At 36.8% G+C, this 27,581-nt stretch overlaps 1 protein-coding gene across 1 annotated transcript in view; it reads left to right on the top strand.

The window, feature by feature from the left end:
* Positions 1-27,581, top strand: part of LOC136866041 (bridge-like lipid transfer protein family member 3B) — a 458,695-nt gene that overhangs the window by 51,057 nt on the left and 380,057 nt on the right. Inside the window, exon 3 of the mRNA XM_067142666.2 lies at positions 10,881-11,072. Coding sequence (XP_066998767.2) covers positions 10,881-11,072 — 192 coding nt within the window. The remainder of the gene's footprint in view (positions 1-10,880; positions 11,073-27,581) is intronic.

Below are 27,581 nucleotides of genomic sequence, written 5' to 3'. Positions count from 1 at the left end.
ATTGAAGTGCGATACGGACCATGAAGCTGATTTTATGTAATATTTCTGACATTCATGAAACATATGGGTGACCAACTGCGTCATAAATACCCATTACAAATCCATATAAGTGTGATATAAAACAGATGCAAAAAAAGTTGAGATGGCATACCACCTACCTTAACTGCACATCAGCTTCCATTTTTGGCTGACCAATAACCCTGAGATTTTTATTTAGCTATTTTAGTACTTCTGGTTTCACATTTGGTTTTATTCATGTTTTCATGGAAAATAAAGCATAAAAAAAGAAATGCCCTTCACTCGGTGTCTTCATTGATCGCACTCGACTGATTGTATTTGTTACCTGCACACGAATTACTTTCTTTACAACACAATATTTACAATTTCACAAATACTACTTCGGCATCTTGACCGTCTTTTTATCAGATTACTTTTGAAATGAACTACTATCTCCACTTGAAGTCAAGACCCTGGCCACATCTTAGTCTTAGTCTAATTCTTGACGATCGATTTACTGAACAGTTCAACCCTCTCTCTCTCTCTCTCTCTCTCTCTCTCTCGAGCTTCAATGATACAAATGCAGGGGGTTTCAATATGGCATCCCCTCTTGTTTTATAGACTATCTCTCCAGGCATTTTTCCTTTGCCGCCAAGAAAATTTGCATAATTTTTCCGACTTAGTGGAACTGTATTAAAAAGAGTTTTTGCTGTAACTGCGTATTTGCTAACTTGCTAGCGGCAGAGTTCATGAACATTTAAAATTTATTCTTACCAAATTAACTGGTTAAATGACCTCATTTGATAGGCACTATTTTCTGACGACTTGGCGTGGGTAAATTGGACACGCGCTCTCTCATCGACATATCCACAGAAATGGCTTAGCAGTCTCAAATCTGTCTTACTAAAGACCAGTTGTCTTATAAATTCAGGACCCTCATTATACTGCATTCACTGCTAATTCTTTCATTTAAATATACTTATTCAACCTAAACTTTCTTCTGTATCCATCCACTTTCGACACGTGCAGATGACGTCACATCTCATAGCGTGGGAAGGAAGGTAGCCACCTCCTTGCCATGTGTCGCCTCTGTGATATAAAGAATATGTTCGAGCTTCTCATTACAATTGACATGGGGCCTTATGTACTAACTTTAATACTTAAAATTCTTAGGGCACAAAGGTCATGGGTTCAATATATTGATTATGATCTTTCCTACCTTTAAAAACGCCATGCAAGCCCATTCGTCTACTAATGTCATTCCAAGCCATCTCTCCCCTGACAGCTTGGAATATGCCGCATAGTCGAGCAGCTCACCTCCTTACTTCCAAGTCTTTGCTGCTGAAATTTTGCAACCTTTTCGTAAACACTATTTTTTTTTTTTTTTTTTTTTAACATCGCCCAGAAGAATCAAGCTGATTTCCACTTCTTGTATCAGGTAATGCTGGTGTGAGTCCCATACACTAATCATATTCTAATTGGGGTCTTACTAGAATCTTATGTGCCCTCTCCTTTACATCCTTACGACAACCCCTAAATACCCTCATAACTATATGGAGAGATCTTTATTTACAAGCTCATTAATGTGATTACCCCAATGTTGGTATTGCCTTACATTTACACCTAGGTTCTTACTGCAATCCCCATGAGGTACTTTCACCCCATCAACACAGTAATTAAAACTGAGTGGACATTTCCTCTCGGTGTAACTTACATCCTGCATCCCATTTACTATCATACCATAGTCTGCTCTCTCTCTCTCACTCAGCAGTGTCAAGTTGTTCACAATCCTGTAACTTATTTACTGTTCTGTACAGTATAAGATTTGCAGAAAGCCTTATTTGCGATTCCAATTCTTTACTCATCTAGCAACAATAATATAAGAACTCGGCAAGTTTGAGTTCTCTAGCCTCTCTCACTTCAACTCCAAGCACGTAACCTACAAGAGGTGCCCCTGTTAAGCCGAGCAACCCAGTGGAAGGTTGGGTATCCAACCCCAGCGGGAAACTGGGTCGGCGAGCCGATCAGTGCGGGAGGATCACCAATCCGTCATTGAAGCAGGCGTGGTGATTATGCTTCATACCCTTTAAGTCAATCATGATGAGTGGCATTAACGTTAAATCTTCCGGAGGTAAATTAGCCCCACAGTCGGATCTCCGGGTGGGTGCAACTTTGATGTCCGAAGCATTAAGAAATGTTGGAAAGAATTCACAGATATTCCAGATCTGTACATACAACTGTCGTTCTCTATTAGGCAATGACAGACTAGAAGAGATCGAGAAAGAACTTACAAAAATCAACTGGAGTATTGTTGGTTTAAGCGAAGTGCGCCGTAAAGGGGAAGACTGTTTCCGTTTGAAATCTGGCAACTTGTTCTATTTTTGTGGTGATCCGGAAGGGAAATTCAATGGAGTTGGCTTTTTAATTAACAAGAACATTGCTGATAGAGTATCAATTTTAGAAGGATCTTCCAGCAGAGTAGCTCGAATGGTCCTTAAGTTGTCGAATAAATACAAATTGCAGATCGTTCAGGTGTATGCTCCCACTTCAAGCCATCCAGACGAAGAAATTGAGTCCTTTTATGAAAGCCTTGATAACACCTGCAAAAAGGGAAGTGATTGCCACTTCCAGATGGTTATTGGAGACTTTAATGCAAAAGTCGGTACCAAGAAACAAGGTGACACTGTGGTGGGTAAATATGGAATTGATGACCGAAATGATAGAGGTGAAAGATTAGTCCAGTTTGCTGAATACACCAATATGTCCACCATGAATACATTCTTTAAGAAACATCCTGAACGAAAATGGACGTGGAGGAGCCCTAACTTCAGTATAAAAAATGAGATTGACTTTATTCTGTCGAATAGACCGCATATTGTAAAAGACGTATCAGTGTTAAACCGATTCAGCACTGGGAGTGATCACCGTCTTGTGAGAGCAAGAGTTGAACTTAATGTAAGATATGAAAGGAACAAACTCATAAGAAGGAAGAGCAACAGAATCAATCTCAAAAACCTAGAAAACAATTCGGAATCATTCCGGGCAGCTCTTCAAAGTAAGTACCATGTAACTAAGGCTGAAGATCTAGCAGAAATGATTGTTTCGTGTGCTCAAGAAATCGGGGGCATATGTAAGGAAAGTGACCAACCAAAGAAATTCAGTGACAAAACTAAAACCCTGCTAAAGCGAAGGAGAGAAAAGAAAATTCAGACTGATCGTGACATGATAGAATATTCTGAAATATGTAAGGCAGTACGAAGAGAAATGAAAACTGACTTACAGAAATTCAGGGAAGACACTTTAAGAACAAGCTTAGAGAGCAAGACGAGTTTCAAGACAGCCAAACGAAAACTCATAATCGGTAAAAAGCAGCTAATTGCTCTAGATGGAAATGATGGTCGAATTACTGAAAAGGAGGAAGTTTTGAAATTCATCAGAGACTTTTATTGCAATCTGTATAGCAAACCAAAGGAAGCCCTGAATGGACCTAAACTAAATGATATATCTGATGTTCCAGATATTCTCCCTTCGGAAGTCAAGTGTGCTTTAGATAGTATGAAAAAGGGAACTGCGCCGGGTGATGATGAGCTTTGTGTGGACATCCTGAAACTCACAGGAGAGGAGACAATAAATCACTTGGCAAAAATATTCACTTCCTGTGTGCACTCGGCTTCAATTCCAACATCATGGAACAAAGCAAAGATCATACTGATACATAAGAAAGGAAATATTCACAGTATCAAAAATTATCGTCCTATCAGCTTGCTCTCTATTTTGTATAAACTTTTTACAAAGATCTTGTTAAATCGAATCAGTTTCATCCTTGACTCAGCCCAACCTATTGAACAAGCAGGTTTCCGTAGTAATTTTAGCACAATAGACCACATACTGACTGTAAGAGAAGTGATAAGCAGAGCAAATGAATATCATTTGCCTCTCTGCATTGCCTTTGTTGATTTTGAAAAGGCATTTGACTCTGTCAGCCATACAGCTGTCATGCAAGCTTTACATGAGCAAGGAGTGGAAGCAGCTTACATCCAAGTGCTCAACAATATCTATGAGACTTCTTCAGCTTTCGTTAATATCGGTAAATCAACCCCAGAATTCCCCATCAACAGAGGTGTCAAACAAGGTGATCCCATCTCCCCGAAACTATTCTCAGCGGTCCTAGAGATGGCTATGTCTAAGCTGAGCTGGGAAGAAAAGGGAATTAGAATTAATGGGAAAAGGCTAAATAACTTGAGATTTGCAGATGATATTGCTTTACTGGCAAACGACTTCGAAGAGCTCCAGACCTTAATTACAGATCTTGCATTAGAATGTCAGTTGATTGGCCTAAGCATAAACCTTTCCAAAACAAAAGTTATGTCCAACGAATGGGTTCAAGCTGGAAATGTGAATATTAAGAACATGCCATTAGAAGAGGTCAGTGATTACATCTACCTTGGCCAGATTATAAATATGACAGGTGATATAAGACCAGAAATCTATAGGCGCATCAAGCTCGGATGGCAAGCATTTGGAAGGAATTCTTCAGTATTAAGATCAAAAATGCCAGCAAATCTGAAGAAAACAGTATTTGACCAATGCATCCTTCCTGTGCTGACTTATGGCTGTGAGACTTGGACTCTGAACGAATTCACAAAAGGGAAACTTCGGACCGCGCAGAGAGCCATGGAAAGGTCAATGCTAGGCTATACAAAGAAAGATAGGAAAAGAGCTGATGACATCCGGTCTGTTACAAAGGTTAAAGACATCTTAGAGAGAGTACGCTCCTTAAAATGGCAGTGGGCTGGCCATGTTGCACGAAGAAATGATGATAGATGGACAAAACTAGTGCTGGAGTGGAGTCCGAGAGAACATCGAAGGCCTAGAGGAAGACCACCGGACAGATGGGACAAAGATATCAAGAAGATCGCTGGTACCACTTGGATGAGATCTGCCCAAGACCGTTCTACTTGGAGAAGACTGTTGAAGGCCTACCTATACCCACGACTTAAAGAGGCCACATCATTTTAATGATTGAAATGGCTGATTGTGAATACTTAATTATTACACGACCTTTTGAAGTTTTAATTGTCATTACATTTTGTGTTATCTCATACCATTAGGGGCTGATGACCTAGATGTTAGGCCTCTTTAAACAACAATCATCATCATCATCATCATCATGTTACAGGATCAAATAATACTTCACCTACTCTAATTCCCTGAGTTCTGTTTTCTAGAAATTTAGTCACCTATTCAACCATTCTTTCATCTAGTCCAATTTTCCTCATTTCTGCCAGCAGTCTCCTGTGATCTATCCTATCATAAGCCTTGGATAAGTCAATAGCACTGCCGTGCAAATAAGTACAGGATATTTAGAGGCCCATCAAAAAGTCAACAACCCCACATTTCTTACTTACATGATTACTGCTTAAAGCCAGACTGACATGATTTGTGGACAAACCAGTCTTGAATGCATTCTGTTGAGTCAAAGGTAGTGACAGATGATGCATTCACATTAAGAGCTATTAAATTGTTCATTTTTTCAAATATTACCATACTTCTGTGGGTAGATTTTATTCAATTCATACAATTGAAACCATATTTACACACAGCTGTAGACAATGGTACTGTTGCAACAATTTACAACAACATTCTGATAATCTTGAAATGTTGAGGCTGACTTACAACGTTTTTGCTCTATGTTTCAAAGTTTTAGTTTTTGCACATTTGTTTTAAATCAAACCATTTTTCAAGCAACTGATCTTCATTGAATTCCGGAAGGCAATCTGGGAAATGTTCTGCTAATTCCAGTATTTCTTTGTTTATACCTTCAAGTAAATTCCAACCAACTGGCCACTTAGCTGCGTCGAAAACCTCTATATGGGACAAAACAGAAGATTTATTAGTGAATCATTTTCTCAGATAGATTTGCCCATTGTAACTCATATTTTTACGGTCTGCTTGGAAAATTGCCTCCCCTTTGTCTGAATTTCAAAGAGCCACTCCGTTGAATTTTTCACCATCAAACTTTGAGTTAAATTCCAATTCCTTTGGACCTGGAGTACCACACATATATCCAACATTAAAATTGCTCTGTCAACTGCACTGTTAACTTGTGTAATAAAAATATTCTGTTTTTGAATTACTTCTAAAAGTAGCTTGAAAATTTCCAAAAAAAGCAAGCAAGAAATGAAGAAATTTCACATATCTCTATACCAACAAGAATTTTAACAGTCCTTGTGCTTCTATTTGTCTGCTGTGTTGAAATTTGACATATTCTCAAGATGTGTAATTACAACTGGCCAACTAATCATTGAAGTTTCTACAGTTGTCCTTTAATGCCATTTTACCTTACTGAATGTAAATCTTTCAGCTTAAGTATTTTCATTTCCAAAGCAGCATCAGCTCGCAGTCTTTTTGGTGATTTTTTGTAAAATATGAATGATGTTCATACAGTTCTCTCATATTCCCTGATATATATCACATTGGAATAAGCATCTAAACCTGCCAGTTGAAGTTTGTAAGCAACACAGTGGGTCTGGATTGACTGTGGCACAATATTAAGTTTTTGCCTAGGTCCACCTTTTCTCCCAAGCGTTCTTTCAGCCTCATCAATTCCCAATCCAATAAGCCAATCTTTTACTATGGAATAAAAGATTTTTTGAAAACATTCACAACAGCATTGTAATATCTGATTTTAGTTACACTAACAAGAGGTTCTAAGCAAAGAAATGATTCACAGATTGATTGCATTGTCCTTTAAATATCGAATCTAAACAACAGTGCAAGATTATTAGAACAATCAGTTAATAATAATTTCTAGCCTAGTTCAGCCCTTGTAAGGCAGACCCTCCGATGAGAGTGGGCGGCATCTGCCATCTATACTTAATTGCATGTCATTGTGGTGGAGGAAAGTGTTATGTGTGGTGTGTGAGTTGCAGGGATGTTGGGGACAGCACAAACACCCAGCCCCCGGGCCATTGGAATTAACCAATGAAGGTTAAAATTCCCAACACGGCTGGGAATCGAACCTGGGACCCTGTGAACCAAAGACCAGTACACTGACCATTCAGCCAACGAGTCGTACAGAACATTCTCTTGAACAATCATCTAATACTGTTATACATGTGAATTTTAAAATACTGCTAACAAGTTTTTGCTGAATATTTTCAGCTATGAAGTGTATGAAATTTATGCATTCTGCTCGGTTATATTTCTCACTCACTGGAATGCATACTTTCCAGAGCAGTTCAGTTTGATCACAGGTATCTCTCAGCATTTTTGTATGGTAAGCTGTCATTTGTTTTAATAATTTTGGATAATCCTGAGCTTTGGCAGGTGATGTTTTGGCCGATGACCTAGATGTTAACCCCCTTTAAACAACAATAATCATCATCAGTAGCACTTCTCATCTCATTCTTCTGGTCTGCCTACTCATCACCTATTGTGTTGTTGCTCTGTATGACAAAAATTTCCTAATTTATGCAACCCTGTATCAAGACTTGTTCTGAGACTGGAAGAAAAATGTAAATCAGACTCTATAAAGAAGTATGCTAGTAGTAATAAGCACCAGTCTTGCCATAAAGCATGGAAGGTCAGTCCAGCATTGTGTTGTCAACCTTGTAAAGCAAATGCAATATTCTCCTACCAGTACTAGGATATAATGCTACTTCAGTGATAACACAGAGAAGTTAATATAAAAATGTTGTTTGAGTCATAAGTCCATAGATTGGATTGATGCTTTCCATGCCATGCTATCCTGCGCTAATCTTTTCATTTCTACGTGACTACTATTGTAAATCCTACATCTACTTTAATCTGTTTGCCATATTCATATCTTGGTCTACTCCTACCATTCTTACTGCCTACACTTCCCCCAGAAGCTGACTGAACAGCTGCTGAGTGTCTTAAGTTGCGACTCATCATTTTACCTCTTCTAGTCAAATTTTGCCAAATCGTTCTTCTCTCATCTCTTTGGTTCAGCATCTCTTCATTCATGATTCAATCTACCCATCTCACCTTCAGCATTCCTTTGTATCACCACATTTCAAAAGCTTTTATGCTCTCTCTCTTTCTGAGTTGTTGTCGTTTTTGAACTTCCATACTACGGCATGCTTAAGACGAAAGTCTTCAAAAGCCTCTTTCTAATTCCTATATCAATGTTCGAAGTGAGTCAATGTATTTCTTAAGAACAGACTTCCTCGCTTGTGCTAGTCTGCATTTTATGTGCTCCTTACTTCTGTCATTGTTAATTATCTAGTTCGCTTTGCACTTCTGTATTGTTGACTCCCCAGATCACTATGTCATCTGCAAACAACAATATTTTGAATATGAATTTCATCCATAACCATTATAAACATAAGTGGAGACAATACACCTCTCTGTCTTCATATAGTTTGGTTTCTAAATCAGTCTGTTCTCCCCACTGGAGTCTGGACACAACTGGAACAATTCTTACACATTGTTTTCACTAGTTCCCTTGATTGCCTTCCACATCCTTTTCTTTCTGGGTTTTTCCACACCTTTCCTCTATTAATACTATTGTATGCCTTGTCCAGATCAAGGAATACCATCACCAGATATTTTCCATATTCTCACTGTTTTTCCGTCAGTAACCTCATGGTAAATATAAGGTCTATCGTTAACCTGCCCTGTCAAAATCCATAATGCCCTTCTTCTAAATTTCTTTCCACCCTTCCTCTCATCCTCCTTTCTGTTATTATCTCCAATATTTTGACTACTTGTGACAACAGTGTAATTCTTTTACACCAGTCATCAGGTACTTGCTTTTTCCTCCATATATACCTTAGCAGCCTATATAACCAATGTAGACCAATAGGTCCTGCTGCCTTTATCATTTCCACCCATATATCATCCATCCCTGCTGCTTTTCCTGTCTTCATTTCTTTAACACCCATTTCCACCTCTGCCATCCTCATTTACCACTACGCTCTCTTCTACATCATTCCTCACATTCAGGAGTTTATCAAAATATCTTTCCACCTATTCTCTATTTCCTCTGGGTTTGTTATTACATTTCCACTCTGTTCCTTCACTTGTTTTGTGTAGATTTTTCTTTTCTCTTACTTTTTTATCAATCCATACAACATTCTTTTTCTACCATTTACATCCTTTTCCAACTCTTGAGTAAATCTTTACCAACATTTTTTCTTTTCCTCATTTACCACTTTTTTTATACTTACTTTTAATTTACTGATACTTAATCTTACTTCCTTCTTTCCTATCTCTGTTCCAATCTGCCATGCTTTCTTCTTTTGTTTAACAACCTCCTTCACATTTTCCTTCCACCAAGGTGTCTCCTTTTCCTTCACTTTTGCCGAAGTTCTGCCAAAAATCTTCTCTGCACAGCTCACAAATGTTTTTTTTTTTTAAATTTGGTCCATTCTTCTTTTACACTTTCTATTTCTGATATAGGGATGTGGTGTTTTAATTCCCCCTGAAATTTCTCCTGAGTTCTTTTATCTTTAAATTTCCATACTTTTATTTTCTTCTGTCTTATTTCTTTTACTCTCACACTTTTACCTATTTTCAGTTTTGCTACCACTACTCTGTGGTCTCCATCAAATGCCTCACCTGGTAGTGCTGTTCCACCCATTAACTGTTTACAGTTTATTTTCTCAACCAAATGGTAATCAATAACTGTTTTTGTCCTTCTTTCACTCCAGCCATATCTAATGATCTTTCTACTATTCTTATTTCTAAACCAAGTGTTACCCACAATCATTCCTTTTCTCTCACAAAAATCAATCAGCTTATCTCTCTCGCTGTTTCTTTTTCCATATCCAAATGGACCAATGACTTCTTCTTCATCAGTTCTGTCATTTCCAACCTGCACATTGAGGTCTCCCGTGACTATCACTTCCACATTTCATCATTATTTGTTTTAAATTCTGTTCAGTGGATACATTTTAAAACATTTGTTATTACATTTTGTTTCACATTTTACCATTAGGGGCCATCATCATAAAATGCTTCACTAAGTATAGAACTACTTAATGCCTACTCTGCTCCAAATTTTTTGACCAGACCAACTTACTTTGGTCATCACAACTAATCTGTTGATTTCACTTGCTACTTACTCTTTCCACTTCTTTCTGATGTAAAAAAAATTTAAACATTTTTCCATATCAGTACCTCAAGTATTTTTCTAGTATTGTACATCTTTTTGTAAAGTATAATTTTTTATTTTTCAACAAGAGTGAACCTCTATTCCTATTCATGCGATCAAGAAATGGTATTTGAGAATAGTTCCTGGTAACACAATGAGCTGTGTAATATAAATATAACTCGCCTTGTTGCTTTGGTGTTGTTCTTCTGTTATACACAAAATTCTAAACCATTAGGAGACCCTGTATTTGAGACATATCAGATATATGCTCTTTTATTTAGTGTCAGTCAGCCAACACTACTGTTTTCCTGATCAATTTTCCTAAAAATAAAATTTACGAGCACTTTCCATTTAATTTTTTGTACCATTCCTCTATTGGATTATTTTAACAACCACCTGCAGATATAATGTACATTAGTATGTAGAAGGGCTGTGATCACTTCCACACTTGGTTGCTGATGAACACCCTCAAGGGCTGAAATTTGGGTATTGATTCTTTCACTGTTTTATTGGCAAGGTAAATTACTTTGATGTAAGGCCTATCAAAACAGCAGCTTTCATCATCATCATCATCATCATCATCATCATCATCATCATCATCATCATGTTTTATTGGTATATTCATAGTGCATATTTTGTGATAACAGCTTAATTAACAATATAGATTTACAATTTCATAATTTTGATAGAAAATCATGCATATTCTTATTCAGATAGCATTGTTCTTACAATATTCACTCGTTTTGTGTTTGGTTACTTTTAGAGTCTGGATGAGGTGCTCATTGAAGTGGAAACATGTGAAGAGCTAAGGTCAATGTCTGCTCAACATGGGCTTTCTTCTTACATGGCTCCTGCCAAATACAGCTTCATCAACAAGGTGATAGATGGTATAACCGTGGCAGTCAATACCGTGAAAGTAACCTTCAAGAGCCCTGCATTCATTGCTTCTGTGCAGGTGAGTTTACAGAAGTAAACAAGGAAGTATTCTAAGACTTATCTTGTTGGCAAGTGCTTTTACTGTGTTAGCTTCAGGCTTTTCTTGTAACAAAACCTTCTTTTGTGATTCCATTTGTAGAGTACTTAAAGTGTATTTTTTGATCTGTATGAATCAGGAGTGGCCTGGACAGATATTGTCCATCGTGAGTGGTTGATTTTCTTTTCTTTTTTTCTTTCACTCTCTCAAGGTAGTGTTCATACCTTTTACTCGGAGGCGCTGGGTTTGATTGCCAGCCTGTCCAAGGATTTTAGTTCTAGCCTGTTGGCAGGAATAGGATTCACTCAGCCTTGTGAGACCAACTGAGCATGTCGAATGTGAGAGGAAGTCGACCCTGTCATAAAAGCCAAGCAATATTGCTGAGGATGTTGTCATGCCATCCACATATCACTCTTATTATCTGCAGACCATCTGGCTGGGCAGCAGTCATCTTGGCAAGCATTGGCCAAAATGGGTTGTATTTGTCATGGGTTTTCTTTGTTTTTCAAGACTCAGATAGATGATAGTGGGTTTTTCTTATATTTCCTTTCTTTTATATAGTGGAGTCATGTTCCATCAAAAATAAGTGTTTTACAATTCTTGAAAATATTGATGAACTTTCTGTCTCCCTCAGTAAGTAAGGAAATGTTGATGATGATGTATGATTTTATGTCCCGCCATCTACATGTATAGATTTCCGAGATGCTGGAATTTTTTCCCACTGGAAGTTTTATGTGTCAGTAGATCTACTGAATCAAGGCTGACATATTTGAGCATGTTCCAATACCACGGACTGAACCAGTATTGAACCTACCAACTAGGGCTCAGAAGGCCAGTGCTATGCCTCTCAGATGCTCACCTGGCTACAGACACTGCAACTACACAGGTTATCAAACAGGCATTAAATGACTTAGTGGACAGGGATGTTGGTCATTAAGTCCCAGAAATTTAGATTGAAACAGTAATGAATTATTGACTTAATTAAAGTGTTTTCATATTAGTCTATATTGTCTTTTTCTATTGCTCCCTCTTCTGATTGTGTCTTAAAAATTACTTGCTTCTTTAAAATCTCATTTGTCAAGCTGAGTAGTTCAGACAGTAGAGTGCTGGCCTTCTGAGATCAAATTGGTGAGTATGGTCCCGGCTCATTCCAGTGGTATTTGAAGGTGCTCAAATTTGTCAACCTCAGGTTGGTAGATTTACTGGCATGTAAAAGATCTCCTGTGGGACAAATTTTGGCACCTCAGTTTCTCCAAAAACCACAGAAGTAATTAGTAGTATGTAAAACAAATAACATAATTATTTATTATTATTAAAAGTTCATTTGATGGAAAACATACGTGTATGTTATAGTCTAGCTGGTACTTGTGCCAGATTCCTAGCTTTCATCTATCCTATCCGACCTTCCTTATTCAACTCCTCTTCTCTTCCAGACTTAATGATGTGAGTGTTCCATTTCTATATTCCTCATGGCCCCATCCCTTTCTTTTGCTAATGCCCTCATTCTTCAGAGGACTGGAATTTTACATTTTCTCCTCCGATTAGGGGTTTTCTCATTGTATTTTCCCCTTGAAACATTATCATCACAATCTTGTTTTGTGGTTCAGTGTTAAAAACTTATAATAAAGTTAGGCTAAAGAAATATTTTATTATTATTGTTATTGATATATACAGTCGTATCAGCACACACGTTATTAAAACATAACCGGTTTTCGGACACTAAGGTCCATCATCAGTGTTAATATTTAAATTTAATTTCACATAAGTGTGTCGTCAAAATGAGTTAAAATGAGTTTAAATTTGTAGCCCTGTTGACATCAACTGTAAAATGAGAAAAAAGAAAACAAGTGTAAAATTATGAAATCAATACATGTGAACTTACAATGTTGTAAAATTTATGGACATACCATGGTAAGGCTGGCTTTCCTTCGTGCTCAGGCTGTTGGTCGAGTACTAACAAGCGTTCAGCTTTAACTATGGAACCGCACTGCAAGCACATGATGTTGCGTCACCTCAAGGTTACATAAAATCAGCTTCATGGTCCGTATCGCACTTCAATTTTAAGGACACTTCCTCTAAAGCATTACTTTGTCAATTTTATATAGTTTTCATCTAAACAGTGTTATGTGGCTGAAGATTTGATAATATACGAAACATGTACCACTTTTGACCATTAAAAATTGCCTTAAGCAATCATTGTATCGACTAGGTGGAAAATAAATAAATACTTAATTGTGAACCTCAAGGTTACGTAGGAAGCACCTGATGTTACGTCAACTCAAGATTGTAAACAAGATGTTGCTTGCGACTGTTTCATTTAAAATTTTATCTGGTTCCCTTGTCTGCGCTAAAAATATCTCAATGTTTTCACGTGTATTTAATTCAAATCCATAATTACCCTTAAAAATTAACTTCATGTCCTTTTCGATCCCTAAAAAGCTATGGTTATTGTTATAAATGTGTTCCGCAAAAGCTAAATACTTGTTGTACTTTATTGCCTTAAAATGTTCTTGATATCTTTGATTTAAGGTTCGCCCGGTTCTTCCTATATAAAACTTTTTACAGTCGTCACAAGTGAGCCTGTATACTCCCGAATTAGTATATATATCTTTTTTATTGACACTGTGTGCATTATATATCTGTTCTGATATTTTATTTCTGGTTCGGAAAGCTGTTTTTAGTTGAAATTTCTTAAATATATTCGCGATTTTAAAAACTTGACTTCCAAAATATGTAAATGTCACAAATTTATTACGTTCATGGATTTTCTTTCTTTTCTCATGGTTTTTCTTTTTTTTCACCATTTTCTTTCTTACGTATAATATTGTCTATCATTTCTGGGTTGTAGCCATTTGCTTTAGCAATTTGTTTTATTATTCTAATTTCTTTCAGTTTGTTTTCATTACTCAAGGGAAGTTTTAGTAATCTACTAATGTAGCTGTTGTAAGCTGATTGTTTGTGAGTTCCTGGGTGGTTGGAATCTTTATTGATGGTAGTGATGGCCTGTGTGGGTTTCCTAAAAATATCAAAATCTATCCTATTGTTGGTTTTTGTTAATGTGAGGTCCAAGAAATTTAACTTTTTATCGATTTCTTTCTCCATAGTGAATTTAATGTTGCTGTCAAGCAAATTCACACAACCCAGAAATGTTTTGGGAGTAATGAGGTCTCCATTTAAAAATACTACTGTGTCGTCAACAAAACGGACCCATAATTTTATTTCTTTCTGATATGTGTCAAAATGGTTTTCTCAAGATTATTTAAATAAATATTGGCTAAGAAACCTGATAGTGGGCCCCCCATTGGTAAACCTGTGTTTTGTTGGTAGTACTTCCCATTGAATGTAAAGTAATTATTTTCTAATATTAGAGTTAATAAGTTTATCGTTTCATTAATTTCTATGTGACTTAGTCTGTCTTGATTCTTTAAGTTTTCTTCTATTAAGTCTATGGTCTCTTTAATAGGAATATTGGAATGCATGTTGGTCACGTCATATGATACCATTACAGTTTCTTCGTTTATTTCTGTTGATTGTATTTTGGAAATAGCTTCCAAAGAATTCGATATTGAATTACTATTTTGTAGTGTGATGTGGTTTTGTAAGTGTTTAAGTAAAAATTTTGATAATTGAAATGTGGGGCTGTTACGACAGTTAATTATAGGTCTAACAGGGTAATTCTCTTTGTGAATTTTTGGGAGAGACTTTAAAGTTGGGCACCTTGGGTTCATCGGGACTAATTTTTGTTTCTCTTTTTCGTTTATTATGAACTGTGTGTCTTTTAGAGTTTCTTTTATTTTTGTGTTTAAGTTCTTGGTGGGGTCCTTCTTTATTTCCTTTATGTCATTTGTTTCTATGAAATCAATTGTTTTTTGGATGTAGTCGTCTTTATTTATGATAACTGTGACGTTACCCTTATCTGCTTTAGTTACAACACATTTATAACAATAACCATAGCTTTTTAGTGATCGAAAAGGACATGAAGTTAATTTTTAAGGGTAATTATGGATTTGAATTAAATACACGTGAAAACATTGAGATATTTTTAGCGCAGACAAGGGAACCAGATAAAATTTTAAATGAAACAGTCGCAAGCAACATCTTGTTTACAATCTTGAGTTGACGTAACATCAGGTGCTTCCTACGTAACCTTGAGGTGACGCAACATCATGTGCTTGCAGTGCGGTTCCATAGTTAAAGCTGAACGCTTGTTAGTACTCGACCAACAGCCTGAGCACAAAGGAAAGCCAGCCTTACCATGGTATGTCCATAAATTTTACAACAACATTGTAAGTTTACATGTATTGATTTCATAATTTTACACTTGTTTTCTTTTTTCTCATTTTACAGTTGATGTCAACAGGGCTACAAATTTAAACTCATTTTAACTCATTTTGACGACACACTTATGTGAAATTAAATTTAAATATTAACACTGATGATGGACCTTAATGTCCGAAAACCGGTTATGTTTTAATAACGTGTGTGCTGATACGACTGTATATATCAATAATAATAATAATAATAAAATAATTACATCAGCACTGTCAAAATGGCTTTGATATTTTATAATGACTAACGAAATATAGTGTGTTTCTATTCTGGGTTGTTTTTATTGAGACAAGGCTCACAGTTCATCTATAACTGTCTCCTTCTTCCTGTAACCTGCCACCACCTGACTCCAAAACAACAAATTACTTTCAGTTTTTACGCCAAATCTTAAACAGGAACTCTATACTGTCATCCTGAGCAAATTCAACATACAGTAGAGTCTCGATTATCCGACCTAAAAGGTACCTGGAATATCACTAAAAATGTCTGATAATACAGAATCACTTTGAAAATGAACTAAATGAACTATATTTTACGGTACTCTATTTATTGACTCATCAATTCAATTGTACAGTACATGCAGTATTGAACGAAAACATTTCAAATGTCTTACGAAAAGAAACTTGTCAACAATGTCTGCTTGCCTGCTGATTCACATTTTCTTGCTGCGAGATCCCACCATAATCCTTCACTGTGGGTCATCATTTTCTTCTTTTGTTCTGCAATGCCTCGTTTCTTCTTGTTCATCATCCTCATTTTAATTATGGTAGCATTCACAAAACCAATAATATCAGGGTCGGTTAGTTCAAACAGCGGATCTTGTGCACACCACTTACTCACATCTTGAGTCGTAGCATCCTCACAGCCAGTAATGCAATTCAGTAACGGAACAATGTTTTCCATGTCTTCTCGATGTTCATCCTCACTCAACAATATGTTCCAAGACTTTCTAATGTCGTTGTTTCAACTTCTTCCCAAGACTATGCTATCCAGTATGCCATGTCTTTAATGTTGTTTCGTTTTAACTTTTCTATCATGTCGTTGTCATTGTCCATTTCTCTGTCAGGGATGAAAGGAGTTACCGCCGATATTTCTTCTTTAATGTTTCCAGTACACCTTGGTCCATTGGCGGCATAATGACGTCACGTCAGAAGGAACATGACTTTGATGTCGCCATTTCTAAGTTGCACTTCATTTGGATGTGATGGGGCGTTGTCTTGTAGAAGAAGAGCTTTTCTAGGAAGATTGTTTGAAGCTAGACATTTTTCCACATCTGGAATGAACTGTGTAAAGAATAGTCTTTTAAGAAGTCAGCAGCCATCCAGGTAGCCTTCTGATTCATGTAATGGACTGGAAGAGCATTAACAGAAAAGTTTTTAAATGTCCTATGGTCCTTTGCTTTACCGATCATAAACAGTTTTGCTTTTAAGTTCCCAGTAATACAGGCAAGAAAAGTAACTCTTTCCTTACTCTGCATGTAGCCGGGTGCAGACGTCTTGGTTTTGGGCTGTGAGAGTTTTGATGGCAGCATCTTGAAATTCAGCCCAGTCTCATCACAGTTAAAAATCGGATCACTGGTTAATCCTTCAGCAAGAATTGTTTCCTGAAATTCCTTTTTAAATTTCACAACCTCATCGGATTTAGGTGACAGTTTTTATCCACAGATATTAAGCTGCCTAATGCCGTACTCTTTTTTCCACCGATCAAGCCACCTAGCACTGGCAGTAAAATTAAGGTCCCCTTCATTAAACTCCTTCTGGAAATACACCGCCATTTCTTGCAGAATGGGGCCAGATATTGACAGGCCCTTTTACTGGTTTTGAGTGAACCAAAGGAATAGTGCTTCACTTACTTTTTTGTACTCATATTTTTCATTGTTTTTCTAATTTTCAGTGCATCAATTGTTCCTCTGGTAGAGCACCACTTTTCAATTTCTTCCCTCTTATGTTTCCAGTCTCCCACTGTAACATGTCCAACACCATAATCTGAAGCCACTTTTTGAAGAGTTTACCCTTTGTCCAGTCTCTTTAACCCACTAAACTTGTCTTCCACAGAAACAATCACTTTCTTCCGTTTACTCGCCACACTCTCAGAGGATATGAAAACTATAACATCCGCACCCAACCAATACTACAGTGAGCAATGACTGAAAACTCACTGCACCTGTCCTTGAGAAAAATCCAGGCCTACCGTATGATGGCCGGTGCTTGTCCCACGGTCGCACCCTCCACACCGGGTGTCCCAGAATTGCCTCCACCTAAAGTTCAAATTTTGCCTACCAATGTCGGATAACACGGAATGTCAGATAAGCAAAGGTCGGTTGAGTGAGACTCTACTGTATCTGCAGAATTTGGGGTTTTGAGATAAGTATAACCCAGGGGTTTTGGAGGTGGTTTTTAATGGTTTTTTTCATAGCTGAATTAACGTATCCCTTTCAGACCTGAAAGAAAAGTGGAGGAGTGAATTTTTGTTTGTATGTCAAAAACTGACTAACATGCTCTTAAATACATATATTAACATCTTAAAAAAAGCACCCACACAATTGTGTGTGTTAGGACTTAATTCACTGTTTACAAAAAATAAAAAAATTCAGCTCAGTACCTTTGAATATACACATGTACATGATCAAATGTTCTGTTTTACAATGTGAAACGACTTAAAACAATTAAAATCTTATACATTACATTTCATACATAGAGTACGAGTTCTGCGTTTTCAGTTGTTTTGGTGGCAGCACGCAGCACTGTCGTGTGCATTGCCTGTAGGGAAACCTAGCCCACACAATTGGGCATATCAACATTAAAAACCTCATGGTATTACGTACAGTGTTTTATTTTCACAATTTATGTTCAGTGAACAATTTACACAATTCACTGATTACATTCTGATATTCACTAAAGCTTCTAGATATGCAACCCCATTAAGATGAACACAGACATAACAATGCAAATAAATAAATAGCAAAATAAAAACAAATCACAATTACTTACCATGAGGGCAGTAGCACAATATACAATGCGTGAAGGGCCAAAACATGAAGGATAAAAGGACTGGCTCTTAACATTAATGCTTGGAAGGTTGCCAGGTCAATATTACTAACTACCAAATAACAGACGGAAAAAAAATGCAAATAAAATGTTTACTTAAAGAGAAAAAAAATTCATAGCATTTCTTCTTCTTCTTCTTCTTTTATGACCACATAGGATCACTTTAGTCAGTCCGTCGTTCAGGTCTCTTTGAAGGGATTGTTCAGGCTTTGCGGTCCTCCCAGTACTTCTTCAGACGCTCCGATCTTCGTGCCCTTTCCTCAGTTGAAAATGTGCGTGTTGTTGGTTTGTTTTGTGTAAGGGTAAAGCGGAGGTTTGTATTCTTGAGTTTTGTATTCAATTTTATCTTATTTTTGGTGTCTTCTGTTGTAAGGCCTATTTCCTTCAGATCCTCTCTTACTTCTCTGATCCATTTACATCCTGTTGTGGTATTTTTTGAGACGAGATTGTGTTGTACTAGTTGTTTCAGAAGTCTCGAGTCCTGCATCCTCATGATATGTCCAAAGAATCCCAGTCTCCTCTTACGCATAGTATCTGTAATGGGTTCTAGCTCTTTGTACACGACTTTGTTAGGTATTAACCGCCACTGTCCATCTTTCTGATATTTTTTGTTGATACAGGTTCTTCCAATCCTCCTTTCAATTTTCTGAAGTCTGTCAGTCTTTGATTGTTTATTCAGGTAAAAGAGTGTTTCTGCTGCATATGTAGCTTCCGGTTTTATAACTGTGTTGTAGTGTTTTATTTTTGTATTTATTGATAGACATTTCTTTTTGTAGATATCCCATGTTAATTTTTGTGCTTTAGCTAATCTATTTGTTCTTACTTGGATTGAGATTTTTTCATTTAAGTTATGTGTTATTACTTCTCCAAGATATTTAAACTGAGTTACTATTTTGATTTTATTACCATTTATGGTGACTTCTTTTAGCTGTGTTGGTTTTTGGGGCATAATTTCTGTTTTTTCAAATGATATTTTGAGGCCAATTTTATTTGCAATGTTTTGAAGTTCTGATATCTGGGTTTTTGCTTCTTTTATGTCCACTGCTAGTAATGCTAAATCGTCAGCAAAACCCAGGCAGTTTGTTTTGATTTTTCGGCCAATCTTTATTTTGGGGGGACATTTTCTAAACCATTCCCTCATTACCATTTCTAGAGCACAGTTAAATAATAGTGGTGAGAGCCCATCTCCCTGCCGTAGTCCAGTTTTAATTTCAAATGTCTCTGATGTTTCACCCCTAAACTTCACTTTTGACTTGGTATTGGTGAGAGTCAATTTTATCATGTTTATTAATTTAGGGTGTAGTCCAAGGTGTCTTAAAATTTTAAACAGAGATTCTCTATGGATGCAATCATAAGCTTTCTTGAAATCTACAAATGTTATCACCATATCTCTGTTTCTTCTCCTGTTATAGTCCATTATCAACTTAAGACTCATGATCTGATCAGGACAGCTCCTCCAGGGTCTGAAACCTCCTTGATATTCTCCTAGTTCTTTCTCAAGTTGTAAACTTATCCTATTAAGGATGATTATTGAAAATATTTTGTATGTTATGTCTAGGAGCGAGATTCCCCTGTAGTTATTAGGGTCGGTTTTGTCCCCTTTTTTGTGCAGAGGATGAATGAGGGCTGTTGTCCAATGTTCTGGTAGTTCTTCTTTAATCCAGATAGAGACAAGTTGTTGATGGAGGGCAACTTTTGCTGAGGTTCCTGCATATTTCCAGATTTCCGCAAAGGTCTGATCTTCTCCTGGCGCTTTGTAGTTTTTTAATTTATTCAGAGCTTGGTAGACTTCCTTTATTGTGGGGGGATTGATGTTTTCTGGTGATGTTTTTATCGGGGTGTTGGTGTCCAAATGAAGGAGTTCTGTAGGTTCCTCACAATTTAAAAGCTTGTTGAAATGTTTAGCCAGAATTTCTGCATTGTCTTTATTGTTATGGGCCAGCTTACCATCTTCATCCTTCATCAGTAGGGTCGGGGGTTCATATTTTTGGAGCTGCTTTCTGAAGGTTTTGTAGTAGTCTCTTGATTTAGTTTTACTGAACTGTTCTTCAATTAACTGCAGGGTGTCCTTATGATGTTGTCTTTTTATTCTTCTTAAGACTTGGGTAGTTTCTTTTCTCTGTTTTACTAGCTTTTGATAGGATATTTCTGTCTTTTGGGACTGATGTAATAGCCATGCCTGATGTCTTTTCTCCACTGTTTCATCACATTCACTGTTCCACCATTGGTGTTTTTTACGTGGTTTAATTGGAGCTAGGTCTTCTGCAATTTGTTTAAGGTTGTGTACTAAGTCTTCAAGTTTGTCTGTGATTTTTATTTTTTCAGTTGCTTTCTGGTAATTTTTGTTGTTGATTAGCTGGGTAGGATCTATTTTTCTTTTAGTTTTAAGGGCTTGCTTTTGTTGTCTCCTCTGGGGAGTGAGTTTAATTTTAATTTTAACTACGTAGTGATCTGAACCTGTGTCTATTCCTCGGAGGACTTTGACGTTATAGATCTCTTTGTGGTGGTATTTGTCCATGCAGACGTGGTCCAGTTGCCATTCTCCTTTAGTGTAGTCAGGGTGTTTCCATGTTTTGAGTTTTTGAGGTTTCCTCTTAAAACATGTAGATTTTGAGATTAAATTATGGTTTCTACACAGGTCAACTAGTCTCTCTCCATTTTTATTTGTTTTCTTGTGTGCTGGCCATTTTCCGATGATGTCATAGCATTTATAATTAAATATCTTTTTTTTAAAATGATAACTGAAGGATAAATAACTTGCTTTCAAAATAATTTACAATGAAATAAACAAATGAATGAGATTCATAATAATTTGCAGTAAGAGGTTCCTACGTTTAAAAATTAAAGAAGTTCAGGGACCAATGAAATAAATAAATAAATTATTAAATCACTAAATTATACTTAGATCAGTTGCTTAAATTATAATACAGAAAAGTTTACAAGCTTGTAAATATTTATGTCGCTTAAGTGTGGCCAGTATCCAGTAATTGGGAGATAGTGGGTTCGAGCCCCACTGTCGGCAGCCCTGAAGATGGCTTTCTGTGGTTTACCATTTTCACACCAGGCAAATGCCAGGGCTGTACCTTAATTAAGGACACGGCCGCTTCCTTCCAATTCCTAGGCCTTTCCTATCTCATCGTCGCCATAAGACATATCTATGTCGGTGCGACATAAAGCAAATAGCAAAAAAAAATCTATTATGAACAAATCCCCTTTTAAAAATATTAAATTTTAATTTTAAGCTTTAAGGTATACCTTTGTAATTAAAATTTAGGCCAGTAATTATGAACCTGGTTAAACAAGGTTTCAACCTTCCTTAAGTCAATCTATAGACAGTTACCAACTCTCTGACCAATACACACCAACTCAGAATATGTGACGATCGGTACCAATGTCACACAATAAATTAATAAATGGACCAGATGTTAGTTACTAATAAACAGAAAAAAAATATTCCTCAAATCCACACAATATTACAAGGGGAGGAAAAAAAAATTATGTTCCACAATGTAAACAGAACGACAACACATGCTAAAGTCAGCTTGCAACTCATGACCCAAGCTATCTAATTTTATTAATAATAGGCAAGGCCTGCCCAAAACTTTTAGCGCTCACCAGATAATAAATGTTTAGGCTAGTGACGTAACAAAGCAAGAAGAAAACAAAACTAAGTAAGAATAAGGTATGTGAGTGTTAATCAGCACAAAGTTCAAGAACTGGGCAAAGAAATTTCAGTATTCTTCAACTGAGGAGTTGCCGAACATGAATAATAATAATAAAATTATAATTACATAAATCATAAGATTTAAATTCATAGGATGTGACATTTCATATAAGAAATAATTTTACAAAAGACCAAGATGGTCGTTATTAAATTAACTGCGAGGCGGCCTTCGAACCACGACAATGGGCACAAGAGATAAGGCTAAACACGGAAGATATCGACAAGAAAAGGATTACATTACAACAAATCACCAAGTTGAAATATCACACGAAATATCAGACACAATCAGAGCACACATTACAAAATTAGGGGAAACGGACAGAAAGAAAAACACACCCCAAATAATAATAATAATAATAATAATAATAATAAAACCAACAACCAAAACTATATGCATACCGTATATGGAACAGAAAACAAAACATGTACAACAATACCAATAATACCAAAAGTTAGAATGACGTAATGCACACATGCTGACACTGTGCGTTTCCAGTTCATCTCGTAATTAAATTTACATATCACTTACATGAAAAATTTTAACAATAGTGATTTAGTTTCTCAGTTGGTTACAAAATTTTCAAATACCGGAAATAGAGTCCAGATTCAGTTCTCACAATATTGGCGATAACTTAAGATAGGCCTAAAATTTAATAACGATGGCAACGTTGGCTCATAAGGTCTAGTTAATGTATTTCAAAATTCCAAGACAACGGTTGTAAATAATGTCTCCTTCAAATAATTCACTGAAGTAGATGACGCTCCAAACAATTTTTGAATAAATATTACTTACATGCCGGTGGTTTTGTATCCAAATTAGTGTAATCCTTTATCACAACTTACACCAGAATTACGGTTTTCAGAACTAATCTGCCTGCTTGCCACACAGGCCACTATCAACACTCACATAGTTGAAACAAAAGAGTCACAAAATACCAAAATTACTAGATTAGAAGAACATAATAAGTTTAAAACATATTTAAGTCATAGCCTAGTCTATCTCCCGCCTAGCCAGGAGTATCCAACTCCATTCTGCCAGTCTTCCAAAATGTCTTCCAAGGAACGCCACTAGTTACATCCATCTTGGAGCTCGGTAACAACGCAACTGCTCGCTTGCTTAGCAGGCAAGCCAGAAACAAACACAGAGCGCTCAGTTGAAGAGAGACTGCGAATGCGCACATCAAGGATTTGCTTATTGAGGGAATGAGAAAATCAAAGCTATTGACGTGATAATTGCAGATTACAATTTTTAAATTAAATATGCGTGGTAGACTTCACAAATAGATGACAGTTCCAAGCAATGGGCGATAATGGTAGATAACATTTCAGTACACAAGCAGACATGCCAAATAAATATTTGTTGATATTTTCATGTTACAAGATTAATATGAATGCAATAAATAAATACTTTTGGCATTACTGCTTCTCGCCATCTTGCTGATCAACTGTACTTTTAAACTCTTCTTCCTGAACCCTGGTGGTCAAGCGCTAAATAAAAACAACTGAAGTACATGCTACATGTCCTGCACAAGCACTGCAGTTCGGTCTAGCGCCAAGAAAATGTTAAATACACTCAGGCATAAAATATGAACCCGCACAATTGAGCGTACACGGTCTGAAAAGAATATCTACAGCCAAACTCAAAATATTAGCAGCATTTTGTTTGGAGTGTGTTTAAAATCGCTGTTTATAATGACAAAAACACAGCTGTAATGGCAGATTTGCCTTTTTAACCTATTATTGTAGCTCTGCAAGTACATTGAACAGCACAAAAATTGACCCTCGCAGAAGAGGAATTTTTTTTTTTCAAAATCCTCTTGTTGGATATAGGATGAAATATTGTGCAGATGATAGGATTCTAAATATCATCTCTTCAGCCACCAGCTATCCACAGTTTACAAATATCCTCGCATTTCAAGAATGTGTAAAATTAATTATTTCTTTGCTGGACAGTTTTTGTGTGGTTGAGTTTACATACAGTTTTCTTAGGATATGTAAAGAATCGGACGAACACACTGCTTATGTTAATGCTGGTAAGGAATCTACGAGGAATACATATGTTTGACGAAATCGCTTATTATTATTATTTTTGGCAACTGTTGGTACACTAACACCTTTTCTCCCTCTTGGTTTTTTTTTTTTTTTTTTTTAGTATTCAGTACAGTACATAACTTTCTATTGCGGTCTCTGTAAAACTTAAAATATCGGCTGCTGTTATTTTGTTTTCCTCAGCCCAGGTGACATGTGTTGAACACACTCACAGCATCAGTGTCCTGCAGCATGAATTTGTGACGAAGTTTCTTGTTTCCCATCATCGCACATAATGGAAACATCTTGGGTGACCTCGTAATCACTCATCAGCTGACAATTTTAGTCTTCATTTGAAAACAGCCAGACATTTACATTGCCAACAGACAGTGTTTCACAATTGTAGGTGCAAAACTCTTCAAACTTGTCTCAGAGCTGCACAATTTGCTGTATTCGCTAGCAGGATCAAGATATTCTTTAATTACTTCACCTTGTAACATATAAAATGTTACACATTATTACACAACAATTTGTTATTTAAATATTTCTTCAGTATAGTTATACAGGGTGTAACTAAATATGTGGGAAAGCTCTGGGGATTCAGTAGAGGACCTGACAACAAGCAGAACATGACCTGTAAACATATGGTTTATTTGCTTTCATTTCTGTGTTACAGGCATTGTTTTTTGGTGTACGTAACACAGACCACTTCACTATGCAGGTTGGTCCCTACAGTTCCCTACAGAAGATGCTCAAAATGGCTACCACGAGCTGTAATGCAGGCGTCTATGCGCCGCATCATTGACTGTCTCACTCGTTTCCATATTCCAGGCTCTGTCGTATCTGCTGACACCCTTGCTCTATTTGCTGATGCAGCATTTCAATGTATGAATAGGTATGGCATACAAAATGGCCTTCAAATGGCCCCATAAGTAGAAGTCTAATGGATTGAGATCAGAAGAACGAGCAGGCCACGATATCGGTCCCTGACACCCTATCCATTTTTTTGAGAATCGCTGATGTAAAATTGTTCTAGCAGCAAGAGCAAAATGAGGCGGTGCTCCATGAACTAAATGCGCTGAATTAAATCCAGTGTAACTTCTTCCAACAAACCATGTAAATAATTTGTTAAAAAGGCACAGTATGACGCTCCTGTCAATGTTCCCGGTAAAATGAAAGGACCAATTTAATGTGCCATCTATTATTCCAACCCAAACATTAATACTCAACTGTTGTTGATGTCTAGTTTGCACAACTTCTCTGGGATTTTCATACGCCCAGACATGCGTATTGTGAAAGTTCTGCACTCCATTTCTAGTAAACTTCACTTCATTGGTAAACAGAATAGCAGAGAGGACATGTTGCTCCTGAACACACATCTGTCATAACCAGGTACAAAATGCTGCTCTGGGTGGAAAGTCAACTGCACTAAGACCTTGGACTCTTTGAAGGTGATATGGATAAAGGAGCTGTTCTCGTAACATCCTCCACACTGTCATATCACTCACATCCACCCTTGCCGCTAATTTCCTGGTGCTGCTCCTGCTATTTTCCTCAATATGGTTGAGAACTCGTTCCTCTGTGTCAGGTGTTCTTGTGCTCCTAGGTCGTCCATTATCAGCAGCACATCTGCTAAATGAGCCTATTACGCAAAGACGCCCATGTATTCTTTGGAACGTCTTGTTGTTCGGTAAACGTCTATTAGGAAAGTGTTGCGCATACAAACGCCATGCTTCATTTGCGCTACACTGAGCCCATCCATGCAGAAGGTGCATGTCTGCCATTTCCTGATTCAAGTACCTCATTGTATCACAACTTGCACTGTACGTGCACTCAGTAACAACTGACAACACGTATTGCACCCGTCCACCTCCCGAGTCCCAGACTAGCATTTATCTCAGGGGTGTCGGTTCATTATTTAAGTCATCAAATATAAATATAACGGCATAATAGAACACGGGGATGAACGGAGCAATTAAAATTAAAATGGGGAAGGCTCGATTGTAAACTTGAATTTAAGGACTCCATGATAGGACTAGGAAGTGACTGTTACTTTAAAAAAAAAGGGCATCATCTAACTACAATAAAAAGATTATGAGAGTGGTTTCCTTTGAAATAATTTGCCAGAAGAGGCGGTTTATTACGCCATCTGACGTATAAAACTTTGATACATTTGGCAACGACATTTAAATTTCCACACATGTTACATACACAAATCACTTGCCATACCGCAAGTGGTATCAATATCTTGCTGGGTTGCTTCTGAAATAAAATGACATTTTGGAGGTATAATTTACGGATCGATTCCATTTGAATCGAACCGTTGTTCAAAGATATAGCTTCCTTCCATCGGGAGCCCGAGCATAACCCATGTTACGGTCGGCTTCCCGATTTAACTAAGATGACGTACTCCGGCTATATACATTTTTCCGAGACCGGTGCTCGGACTGGGTAATGTTTCTCATGAAATGCGAAAACTGGATTCCACGGACAGTTCCTATCTTACGATATCCAGCTGATGCCATACCACTGAATCAGCATTTATATTTTATTTACATGTGATTTAAAATGTTGCAAAGTAGCCTCAACAGACTACTGACACAGATGAGATAACGAGAAGCGGTTGGGAAATACCGTGGCAATGGCCCCCCTCGCATCGTGAGCGAAGTAAACAAACACGCTAAGTATTACTGTCACATCGTCCCATGCGGAAACCGTACAAAAACGAGGTACCAAATGACTCTAATATTATCATTCTCATTATTCAACATACGAATAGAGGGATGTTGTCACCAAATAATTAACTCCACCATCGTCACAAATATTCATGAAATTATCATCCTTGAAATTATTATTATTATTATTATTCAACGGTTCCTGGCACTGTCACGTTTGATTAATATAGTCATTATTATGCGGGACGCAAACACAAATGGTTATTACAGTTATTATTATTCTTATATCCCTCTCGTGGTTATTATTATTATTAATATTATTATTAATCACTTCACTCAAGAGGTTATTATTATTAATGGACCGGTCACTTCCGCCAAAATATATACAGATATCGGTCGCAATTACAAATATTTCACTGATCAACCAACGACATCATTACTGTTATTATTATGACAATTATTATTATTAATCTGACCGCGATGATTTAACATCGTCCTTACATTATTATTATTATTATCGGTTGCATATTATCATTTAGATTCCCGTTTAACATCTTTATCAACGCTCATTTAATTAAGGCGGTCCAATCCTTTATCTGCAATATTTATTATTATTATTATTATCACAACATCATGATTGTCTTCACAATTAAGTATTTATTTTCCACCTAGTCGATACAATGATTGC

Source organism: Anabrus simplex, chromosome 3 (assembly GCF_040414725.1).
Source record: "Anabrus simplex isolate iqAnaSimp1 chromosome 3, ASM4041472v1, whole genome shotgun sequence".
NCBI classification, from domain to species: domain Eukaryota; kingdom Metazoa; phylum Arthropoda; class Insecta; order Orthoptera; family Tettigoniidae; genus Anabrus; species Anabrus simplex.
The sequence above is the reverse complement of the archived record's forward strand: the minus strand, read 5'-3'. Positions and strand labels throughout refer to the sequence as shown.